At 62.4% G+C, this 11,955-nt stretch overlaps 1 protein-coding gene across 26 annotated transcripts in view; it reads right to left on the bottom strand.

Moving 5' to 3' along the window:
- ABLIM2 (actin binding LIM protein family member 2) overlaps positions 1 to 11,955 on the bottom strand; it is a 129,806-nt gene that overhangs the window by 48,521 nt on the left and 69,330 nt on the right. For all 26 annotated transcript variants that reach the window (XR_003912274.1, XM_029949155.1, XM_029949167.1 and 23 more), the window contains 3 exons: positions 11,434 to 11,492; positions 7,052 to 7,108; positions 5,689 to 5,766 (listed from right to left, as the gene is read on the bottom strand). Coding sequence is in view for 25 of the 26 variants with exons in the window: in XM_029949155.1 (XP_029805015.1) it covers positions 5,689 to 5,766; positions 7,052 to 7,108; positions 11,434 to 11,492 (194 nt within the window). In the remaining variant the exon portion in view is untranslated. The remainder of the gene's footprint in view (positions 1 to 5,688; positions 5,767 to 7,051; positions 7,109 to 11,433; positions 11,493 to 11,955) is intronic.

Here is an 11,955-nt window from a genome sequence, read left to right on the forward strand (position 1 = left end):
GGACGGGTGCACGGGACAGCTGGGGGTCCGACGCAGCGCCTGTCCTGGCCGCCTGCGGCCCAGACACACACACACACACACACACACACATACACACACGTGCGTGTGCATGCCTTCCTATCCGTGGTGTGTGCACGCAGACGCTCACATGAACACACACAGAGGACGTCCACCAGCTCACTCGTGCGCCCACCACACACTAGCACACACACTTGCACAACTCACACACACTTATAGACACACCATGCACACTCCCTCCTACACAGACCACATGGTCACTTTCTCACACACCACCCACTGCACACTGGCACGTGTGCTCACACCCACAGTCACACCCCCCATGCCCACACACTCGCTCACACACATGCATACACTCACACTCACACACCGGCACACGTACTCATGCCCCCAACTCACACACACAGTCCCGTGCAATAGCACACACTTGCACACATGACACCCTCCCAAACCAGTACACATTCTCTTTCTCTCTCTCTCTCTCTCTCTCTCTCTCTCACACACACACACACACACACACACACACACACACACACACACACACAGCAACTCTGAGCTCTTGGGATACGGCAGCAGAGTGCCTGACACGTGGCGGGCCGGCTCTGCGGCAGGTGCTCACAGACACCGCACTGGCGCTGGGGGCCTCCTGTCCCCTTGCTCCTCTGTGACTCGGCCCAGCTGTCCTGGCACCGCCCCACTGCCCACCCGGAGGCCATCTGGTGGCACAGGGCGGGCTCCGACAGGTACTAGAGCGGGGCAGGACCACACGCCCAGCCCCCCAGCTGTCCCGGCGAGGACAATGATCCTCGTCAGTCCCCATGGTCCTGTTGTAGGTGCCGACGTGCCATCTGCCCTGGAGCCCACACACGCGGTCACCTCCTCCCCACCGTGTTCCCGTCTCGGGATGAAGCGCAGCCTGGCAAAGCGGGCAGTCAGGCTGCCCCCGTCGCTCGGCTCTACCCAGCCCCCAAGAGAAGCCTCCGCTCAACCCCCTGTCGGTCACGGCCGCTCCTCTCCGCTGCGGGGCGGGCGGGCCAGGCCACACCCCTCACACCGTGTCCCTGCAAGCGCCCCCTGGGGGCCTTCCTGCCGCGCTCGCTCCCAAGGAACGTCACCACCAGCAGCTGCTGACACCCAAGCTCCCCCAGGATGGCGCAGGCCTAAGCCCTGTACTATCCGCTCACCAAATGCTCACAGCACGGAGAACCCAGAGCCCGGAGTCACGCAGCCAGGGAGGCGTGGGCGGGGGAGGCCCAGGCTGCGGACTCCAGAGCCGGGCTCCCCACCATCGCCCTCTTCTCTGCCGGGGCCGTGTCTCTGGAGCCCCAGCGACAGCACGCCCTCCGGCCCCGCTGGGGGCGGGGGTGACATGAGCCCTGACATTCCCAGCCTGCTCGGCCTGGGGTGTCTCCTCCCCGGGACCCCGGCGTGCTAGGCTCAGCTTCAGGCTCAGCAGCCCCAGCCGGCCTCCTCTAGGAAGCCCTCCCTGACCACCTGACCCAGGGCTCTCACGCGTCTGGTGGGTGCCCTCCGGGGGAACGCTGCCGTTTGTGACGCAGGTCGAGAGAGCGAATGCCTGAGGCCTCAGATCTCAGACTCTCCCCTTTGGGGCCCTGGGCTGGGTTCCTAAGACGTGGGTTCAAATCCTACAAGTCGTTTGTAGTCAGGATGGGCTGTGATCAGAACGTCTGAGCTGTCCCTCAGGGGCCCCTGTGCATCTGCTTGTCTAGTGGCCTGCCCCTCAGCTCCATGCTGCCCCCTGCAAGGAGCTCCTTATGGCTCCCCAGCCATCCAGAGCCCGGGGCCTGGCACCCACTGCACGCGCTCACTCTCTCTCTCTCTCTCCCAGCCACACCCGCTCCAGGCCCCTTTGCCTGGCTCACCTTCTGGCTCTCCCAGACCCGCCCAGGTCTCCCTCCCTGGGAGCCCATCCCTGCTCCCCTCCACCATCTGGGTTGATGTTTGTGTTTGGCTCCTTGTGAAGGTGCCGATGTTGGTCGGTGCATCTGTCTCCCCTTGTCTGGGCCTGTGGCTCCTGGGGGCCCACGATTCTGATTCATGACCGAGTCCCTCTCCCTGACTCTGTGCCCACACAGCAAGGTCCTTGGGACGTGCTTGAAAACGGAATTGAAATCCATGTGGCGTTTGCCAAAGTCAGGAGGATCTCGTCTTGTAAAATGGGGACACCACCTACGTCTTGTCCGCCCACTAGATCCCGTGAATGTCAAGTGAAAGCTGGCAATGGAGGGAGGGAGCTGGGCAAGGGGCCTGCCCCAGCCTTCCCCGCCGGGGGACCCCACTGCGATCAGAGCGCAGGCCTGTCGGCCACTGTCTCGCCCCCCCCCGGTGCCCGGGTCCACCCCTGACAGCAGGGGCCGCAGAGGTGGCCTGAGGCATCGTTCCTGCCCGCTCCCACCCTGCTCTGCCAGGTTCCTCAGCATCTGTCCGCCCGGGCTCCTCCCCCGCCAAGGCCTCCCGTGGTCGCCGTGACAACAGGCTGCGCTAATTGGCGGAAGGCCACTGGGGCGTCACACACACGTTCACGCGACTTCTCTTCGCCTTCCTCTCTCCCGGACTCCGTCCAGCGTAACAAACAATAACAATATGTGGCCATTCACGACATCCTGGTTACAATAAGCTACCGACAATAGTACGTTAGAATGCAGTAACGCCGATTTTGCGCTGGCTCTGGTTACTGATTCACTGCCCTGGGGAAGAGAGGCTACAGCAAAGTATCCAGCGGGACCTCATCGAGGATAAAACGTACACAGGGAAAAGAGACCTAAGGGGCGCGCTCCAAACATTAACAGCGGCCATGCTGGCTGGCAGGACGGCGGTGGTACTCGGGTCCTCCTTCGTGCCAGCGAGCTCCGGGCAGCGGGTGTCCTTTAGAGCACTCCGAGCCGCCACAGGGATCAGGGCCAGCCCCCCCCCCCCACCCCGAGGTCCGGCCCCGAGCACGGGGTCAGGTGCACAGCGGAGTGACAACAGATGCCAGCAGAGAGGAGAGAGCGAGCAGGCAGAGCCCTGAGATGGGAAGGGCTTTCCTCTCGGGACTCACGCCTCCCTGGTGAGGGAGCTCCAGAATGTGCGCCAGCTGGGAGCGGCCACCTCCCTGACTTGGGGGGGGCAGCCGGGTGCCCTGGCCCGAGGCCTGTCTGCTTCGGTGGAACGCACACCCAGGAAGTGCACTGCGGACGGTTGTGGGGCCGTGCAAGTAGTTGTGACGACAGTGACCGGTGTCTCTGCCCATCACACGGTCACGACAGCACCTGGTCTTTTACAAACACCAGTTTGCTTAAAAGAGTGGTTTGTGTTTGGGGTGCGCGGGGGGCTCAGTCAGCTGAGCGTCCGACTTCGGTTCAGATCATGATCTCACGGTTCGTGGGTTCGAGCCCCGCGTCGGGCCCTGTGCTGACAGCTCAGAGCCTGGAGCAGCTTCAGATTCTGTGTCTCCCTTTCTCTCTGCCCCTCTCTGCTTGCACTCTCTCTTTCTCTCTCTCAAAAAATGAATAAACATTAAAAAAATGTTTTTAAGCCCCAGAGTGGCTGCTCTGCCATTTACTTTTCCTATGTCCTTTCTGAGTCTGAGTGCCCGTTCATCCTGGGGGCTCATGACGGTTACGGTCAGGCAAGGCCTAGAGTGCTTGCTGTGACCACCCGTCAGAATCAGGGTCAGGAATGACTCTGTCCAGCTAGTATGAGGTTCAGGGCTGAAGAGAAGTGTCAGGAAGAGCAAACCCAACCCCCCTCGTGTCACAGACAACAGAAGTCCTTGGGGGGGGGAGGGCGGTGGGAGAGGTGACGTGCCCGTCACCCACTATCCCATGCGGGGCGGGGGGCGGCCCAGATGCCCGGTCTGGGGCCTGCCCCCAGCCCCCATCCTGCACCTTGAGCCGTGGGCTCCTCCCCAGACAATGAAGTTGGTACTTATAGCAGATCAGCAAATATGCCAGTCTCCCCCGGCTGGTCCTGCGCCTGGAGGGAGGGGCTGTTACCAGTGAGCGCTTCGGATCACTGTTACCCTTGTCTGCGCACGTGGGCACATACACCCCTACACACCCACACCCACACCCATGTGTGCACACACATACACCCCTACACCCACACACCCACACACCCATATGCACACACATACCTGTACACACACACACATACACCTCTACAGACACACACACCCATATGCACACACACACCCCTACACACCCACACCCAAATGCACACATACACCTCTACAGACACACACACCCATATGCACACATACACCCCTACACACACACATCCATATGCACACATACACCCCTACACACACCCAAATGCACACATACACCTCTACACACACACCCCCATATGCACACATACACCCCTACACACACACATGCACACAGCCACACCCATATGCGCACACACACACATGCATACACCCGTACACATACACATATGCACACACACACCCATATGCACACATATACTATAAACACACACACACCTGTACACATATATCTATATGCACACATCGTATACACCCATGTACACCCACACCCACACTCGTGTGCACACACCTACACCCACAACACACTCATATGCAGTGCACACATACACCCATGCACACACACCCATATGCACACACATACACTTGTACTCACTAACATATATGCACGTGCACACATACACCCCACACACAACCATATGTGCACACACATGCACCCATGCACATATACCCATGTGCACACACACGTAAACACGTAGACATTTGTACACACACACCCATAAACACGCATACATTTGTACACACATATAGCCATGTGCACACACGTAAACACACATACATTTGCACACACAGCCATGCGCGCACACACACGTAAACACGCATACATTCGTATACACACCCATGTGCATACATAATAAACACACATACATTTGTACACACACATGTGCACACACCTAAACACACATACATCTGTACACACACAGCCATGTGCACACACCCAAACACACATACATTTGTACACACACACCCATGTGCACACACCTAAACACACATACATCTGTACACACACAGCCATGTGCACACACCCAAACACACATACATTTGTACACACACCCATGTGCACACACGTAAACACACATACATTTGCACACACACCCATGCGTGCACGTGCACACACGCATACATTTGCGCACACACACCCATGTGCGCGCGCACACACGCACATACACTGCTTAATGTCAATGGGATCGTGTCACACGTACTATCCTGCACGCGCCTCTCCTAGGACTGCGTCAGGAACGCATCCCGGGCAGCAGGTGCGATGTGCACCGTCACTAGCGGCGCCTGCCCCGTCCTCCATGTGCCCGAGAACTGCTTGCTCGGGCGCTCGAGATGAAGCCGTAGGACGGGGGCGCGGTGTTGATCTGACCCCATCGTGGACAATGGCAGGGGACACATCTTTGGGACCCGTCACTACGGCACCGGAGGGGCTCCTGATGGTCCCCACTGCAGTCTCTGAGCCAACCTCACGAAGTCTGCACCAGCCTGTACCCACGGCAGCGGCGAGGGCCGGTCTCCACACCCCAGTGTCTGCGTCCCCCCCAGCCCCCAAGGGCGCCCCCCGGCAATGGCCCGGGTTGGACCCTCGCACCACGGCGCCTCCCCGCTCTCCGACTCACATAGATCACGCGGCTTGGAGACCCCGAGGTGCTGGACGCAGGTACAGAAATGATGCTCTCTGAGGAGCTTCTGGTTTCCTGGAAAGGAGGAGACAGGAGGAGACTGAAAGCAGAATACGTCGATTCCAGAACCTTCCAGATGCAATTATCACAGGTCACACTCTGACAGAAATGCCAGGAACCAGGTTGTTTTTGTTTGTTTTGTTTTGTTTTTTTGCAGGTTGAAAGAATTTTTAAAATAAGCACGTGGGCTTGAATGAGCGGCTGGAAAGCTCTGAGCAGACAGACCAGAGGTGACGCGCCTCTGGGCCACAGCACGCTCCCGCGCCCCTGGACGGGCTCCCACGATCACCCAGCTTTCATGTGAGGAAATTATCTGCTTTTTGAGGATGAGAACAAGGAATTCTGTGAGCCAAAGGCCATCCCTTTACCCAGAAGTTTGCTGCTCAGAGATGTTTATTTTCCACCTAGGTTATAGGGACAGCAAGGGGGGGGGGTTCTAGCTCATTCTACCTGCCCGGTCCTCTGCTGTTGGACTCTGCGGCCACCACCGCATCTGTGACCTGCTCCCCGAGTGCTCATACCTGTCCTTCCCGCCTCCCCGGCCACATCTCCTGCTTCCCCAGAGGCGACAGCTTCCCCGCCCAGATCCCTCCTCTGTTCCCCGCGCCAGGCTGCCCGACCCCACATGGACACCCTTGTTCCCCAGCTCCCACGAGTTCATTATACCTGCGTCCATCCCCCCTGCTGGTCCAGCCTCCGCCCCCACCTGGCCTCCCCCTGCCTCCTCACAGCTCACCCACTGACAGTGCCGGCTGGCTGCCTCCTACGTCATTTTCATCCCTCTCCATCCCACGCCTGCTGCAGTGGCCCCGGGAGGGACCACGTCACAGGCTGAATTCTATCTCCTGAGACTCGTGCGTTCAAGCCCTAAGCCCCGGCACCCCAGAATGCGACCATGTCTGGAGACAGGGCGTTTAAAGACGTAACTGAGGTAAAAGGAGGTCACTAGGGTGGGCCTGGTTTCCTTTTAAGAGGAGGAGATCCGGACACGACACACACAGGAGACGACCACGGGAGGACACAGGGAGATGCTGAGGCGGAGGCCTCAGAGAGAACCGGCCGGCCCGCATCCCGGGCCAGGGCGCCAGCCTCCAGGACCAGGAGGTAGGGAGTCCTGCTGGCTGAGTGCCCAGCCCGCACCACTGTACGCGGCGGCCCCAGGACGCTGGCACGGGGCGCGGAGCCCTGGCCTCCCGGCGGGAGGACGCCCAGCCCCTCCTACACTGTCGGCAGACGGCAGCAAGGACAGGACAACACCAGGAGCAGATGTGAGGCCACCACGGCGGTGGCGGGGACAAACCTGTGAGGCACAGGGGGCGGTGCCCAGGGAACCCTGATTGGAAGCCTGGTTCTGCATCTGGGGAGGAAAGAGAAGAGGGAGAGAGTGTGATGCCAGGCTCGCCTCTTCAGTGACCCAGCCACTCGCCCGCTCGGCAGCGCCGGTCGGTCCCCTCCATGCAACTGGGTACGGCTTCCTCCAGGACAGGGCGTGGGGCTGCCCCTCACCCCCTGCCCCCGGTCCTGCCCTGTCTCCCAGGGCCCCCTGGAGCTCTTCTCCAGCTACCTGGCAGGCCTGGGGCCACCCGCCACCAGGCTCTAGAATGTTCCTTCAGTGCCCTGTGACCCACCTCCCCCACCACCTGCCAAGGCCCAGCTCCACCTAGGCCCCGCCCCTCCCTGCCAGAGCCCACCCTCCCACCAGATGTCAGGGGGCAGGCAGCGACTCAGGGGCAGGATTAGCAGGTGCTCGGGGCTGGTTGTGTTGAGTGACACACAACCCAGTGACCAAGGGTGCGCTGGGGACAGGCAGTGAGGGCCACGGCCTTCCAGAAGGCTTTCCTCAGCACCCTCAGCAGACACCCAGGAGCCTCCCTTGTCCTGGGGAGCGGCCATGCCCTCGGGGCATGCGGTCACAGTGGACGCCTGGCCCTGTCTCCTGGCCGGTCCCTGTAGGGACCCCAGTGCTGGCCCCTCTTGCTGGAGAGCAAGCGGGAGGCAGGGACCCGCTGGTCCTACGGGTCCTGGAGCCTGGCAGAGGGGCACTTGTTAGATGACTGGGCTCCTGGTCAGTGAATGGTGACTTCCTCCCGCCTGGGTCACCAGGCAGGTGTGTTCCCCCCCGCTCCCCCCGCCGGGGGACCGCTTCCAGAGAGGCTCAGCGATGCCCACGCCACCTCGGCTGCGTTTCCATGGGGCTGACCCGCCACGCTGACCCAGCGCTGACCGGGGCTGCTGTTCCCTGCTCCCGGACCGGCTGGCACAAAGCGAACGAGGGACACGGGAAATGTCCCTTCCTGTTCCCCGGGCGCTCCCTGCCCGGCCCCACCCGGGTCTCTTCTCATTTCTCAGGCGAGACAGAAGAGGCTCTGAGGGACCAGATTGAGGGAGGGTGAAGGGAGGGACAAGCAGGGTGTGACCGGGGCCTGGATTCCATCCAGGGCGTCCAGGGACACAGAGGGATGGCCCCGAGCCACGCCCGCCCCGGGGCATGGCACCAAGGGGACAGCCGTTCCCATGGACGGCTGAGGCACCCGGTGTTCCCAAGGCATCTCCGGACACACAGCCCCGGAGCCGGTCCGGTTCTGTTCCTGCCCCCATCCACTCTTCAGAGGGCCTCCCCTCCTGGGCCAGCGGCCACGGTCACCACGGGCTGACCTCTGGGTGGACAGCTGGGCTCCCCGCCGGCCCCGAGGCCAGGCGCAGGGCTGGCCCGGGTCCCCTTTCCAACCCGGTCACTCTCAGGAGACCTCTCGGCACGTGGGGTCCCTCCGGAGGGTCCCTGTGGTAGGCCTCTGGGTTGGAATTTGGGGGTGAGTCCCATAGACAGGACCCCGCGGTCACTTCAGGGTTGGGGACGCTGGCTCTGAGGGCAGGGATGTGCCCGTCATGGCAGATTATGGAGGGAATCGTGGGTCGTATGGTGTGAGACGCTGGTGGACAGCGGGGTGTGCCTGTCACCTACTGTGCCCCTGACCATGAACGTGATAGTCCAGGCAGAGTAACACCCGAGAGGCTGCCCATGTGTGGCCGTAGGGCCTCTCCCGTGGTGAGGAAGGGGCCTGAGTCGGGAGGTGGGCTCCCCAGGGTCTCAGGGTCCTTGTGAGGGAGGCAGGGGTTGGGGCCCCATGGTGACGGAGGCGGGGTCTGAGCAACATGGGGCCGGAGCGACCCAGAGCCTTCAGACATGGCCACGGACGAGGAGAGGTCCTCCCTGGAGCCTCCGGGGGTGGGGGGCACTGCCCTGCTGGCCCGTCCTCAGCCTCGGACCTGGAGTGCGGGGGCACATCCGTGCTTCTTCACGTCACTATATTTGTGATAATTAGTGACAGCAGCCACAGCAAACTACAGTCACCACGGCTCTGTGTCCCAGGCTGGGAGGACCACCATCCTGTGGGTCTGTCCGCCTTCCTCACTGTCACACAGCAGGACGGCCACCATTCCGCGCACACTGAGTGCAAGTGGTCTGGGCCCCCAGCAGTGGGTGGGGGACCCCAGGGCGCGGCAGCCTCGGTCCCCAAGACTGAGGGGCAGTGGGGAGGCCGGGTGGGTGGCTCTCGGTCCAAATCCCAGTGTCCTCCAGTTGGGGCTACAGTTTGGGCATCCAGCCCTAATGGTGACAGGTGCCGTCTGTGTACCCAGGCAGCAGCGGGCCGGGCCGCTAGAGCCCTGGGTCCCCTCCCAGGCTGTTGGACTTCCCTACCCCTTGCTCCCCTCTGCACAGTCATCGGTCCCTCGGCCTCCGGATCTGAGCAGATGCTCGGGATGACAGAGGAGCAGACGCGGGCAGGGGCCCAAGCCAGGGTCCAGGGCCACAGACCTGCCCTCCCCAAGGGGACAAGACCCTGCTCTGCCCCCTGTACCCCACGGCCCGGCCCCTCCCCCTCTCCACCCCCCAGGCCCGAGGCTGGGGCAACGGCCACATGGAGGTCTGTGCCCACCAGTGCTTAAGGCAGGGGGTCTCCAGGCCCAGGGGCCTACTCTCTGTGGGCATCAAGCATCCTCTGAGCAAAACAACTGGCACCACTTTGAAAGCGGGAGAAACAAGATGGCAGACGGAGGGAGGCGCCCGGCCCGGAAGAGGAGGGCTCGGAGGTGGAGAACTTCCGGTCCGGCCTGGCGCCCATGGAAAGGGGCCCAGCAACCACATGAGGCTGTCACGGGTTAGGGTTCAGCCTCTCCTCCACGGAGCCCTCCTGCCCCGGCCCACAGGCCCCCACCCTCCTGTCCCGGTGACAGACTGGGTGTCCCCGTGTGCCCACCCATTGCCCCTCCGTCCCGAGCACGCTGGGGCAGGACTCGGTCACCTCAGTGCCCCGGACCAAGAACAGGACTGGTCACAACCAGACGCTTGGTAAAATTCTGCTGAAGGAACAGCAAACGAAAGAGGCAGCAGGGGGGCGAGTGCACGAGAAGGAGGCCTTCCACCCGCTGGACCCAGTTTCTAATGAAACCGGGAGCACCCCCTCTGCTGGGTTCCTTCAGAACAGGCTTGGCAAGTGAGAGCCGGCCTGGGTGGAGCGGGCCCACCCCCACGGGGCCCCTAGGACCAGCGTCTGCACCGCCTACCAACATCCCCGTGAACCTCAGCAGCCTGAGCCCATGGGGTCTCTGTCCAGCCCAACAGAAACTCCAAAAACCTAGTTCCACAGATGGGACCAGCTGGGGCCTGGCCAGTAGGGCCGCGCACCTGCTGCAGAGCTAAGGGGGAGGGACTCTGCCCGCCTGCCTGCAGCCCTCCCCACCCCTCCTGCCAGGGCTGCCCCGGCTCAGCCTGCAGGCTTAGCTCCCACCCATGTCTCCAGAGGCCCTCCCACCGGCCCGCCACCCTCTGATGCATCAGCGCTCATTTAGGCACCAATTTCCGTCTCTCCCTAGAACTCGGTTCCCAAGAGGACAAGGTCCATGCCCACCTCCTTCCTCACTGCTGGGCCTCTGCGTGGTGAGGAATTTGGCCCTGCCCAGAGAGAGGTCTGGCTGGCACCCTCAACCCTGGGGGATGGTCTGCGTCCACTTGATAAGACTGTCTGCTCAGGGAGGGAGGGGTTACCCACACCCCACAGATTTCGGGTGCAGCCGGCACCAGAGACAAACCGTGTGATCTGGGGGGAAATTAACCATGTGGCCGTCGGTCAGTCAGTGGAGTCCCGGTAAGGCCTCTGGACACACAGCGTCAGTGTGTGCGGTCACGCACGGGCTGGGGTGCCCTGTCCTGTCTCCACAGGAGAAAAGCAGCTCTGGGTCTGGACCCTCCCAACCTGCCCAGGGCGCCTCTTTCTTGGGCTGATTTCTCAAGCAATAAACAGTAACCGTGACTAGGAGAATTTTCAATGCGTCTGTGAGTCCCTCCAACGAGTGACTGACACTGAGGGCAGTTTGGGGCCCCTTCGACTCGCAGTTGGTGTCACAAGTGTAGAGAGTCTGGGGACTGTTTGGAGGCCTGCTTGGGCGTCCCCAAGCTTTTGCAGCCCTTGTGGGCCCGTGAGGAGGTCAGCAGGCGGGGGCGGGGGGGCCCGGAGAGGCCGTGCCCCACGTCACACCGTCCTCAGTGGATCCCCGGCACACCTCAGCACCCGGGGGCTGCCACCTGGCCTGGGGGCTGGTGCGACGGCCAGTGAGCCCACAGAGCGGGTGACGTGCACGGGCGCCGAGGGACGCCCCGGGGCAGGGGCAGATTCCACCAACCTTGTTTCTGTCTTCAGTTCTGGCTGCCTGCCGGCACGCCGGGTGCCATATGGAGGAACCTGGGGACAGAGTCCGAGAGGAGGCGCTCAGTGTCCCTTCCTGCGGCGCGGGGGCCGTGCGGAAGGTCAGAAGCGAGGAGCTGGTGGTCCACTCGCGCCCACTCGCTCACTGCCCGTCCTCTGTGCCGGCCTGGGTGCTGGGCCTGGGGCGAGCAGGCCACCGCCCCGCCCCCGGGGCTCCCAGCCCAGCCCGACGGAGGTGTGCAGCTGTGAGCTGACTGCCCCCCCGCCCCGCTGGGGCTGAAACCCAGGAAACCCCCAGGAGCCTTCTCAGAAGAGGGGTGTCATGTGGCTTCCAGTCCAGAGGCGGGGGCAGGGGACAGGTTGCCCGTGTGTGTTTGGGGGAGGCAGGCAGTGGCCAGGCCCAAGATGGACACGGCTGGGCTGGGGCTGGGGGCTGCGTGGGAGCCGGGTCTCAGGAATGAGGAAGGTGGGGTGGGAGCTCTCGGCTGGGAAGTGGGGG

This window comes from Suricata suricatta, chromosome 1, assembly GCF_006229205.1.
Source record: "Suricata suricatta isolate VVHF042 chromosome 1, meerkat_22Aug2017_6uvM2_HiC, whole genome shotgun sequence".
NCBI classification, from domain to species: Eukaryota; Metazoa; Chordata; class Mammalia; order Carnivora; family Herpestidae; genus Suricata; species Suricata suricatta.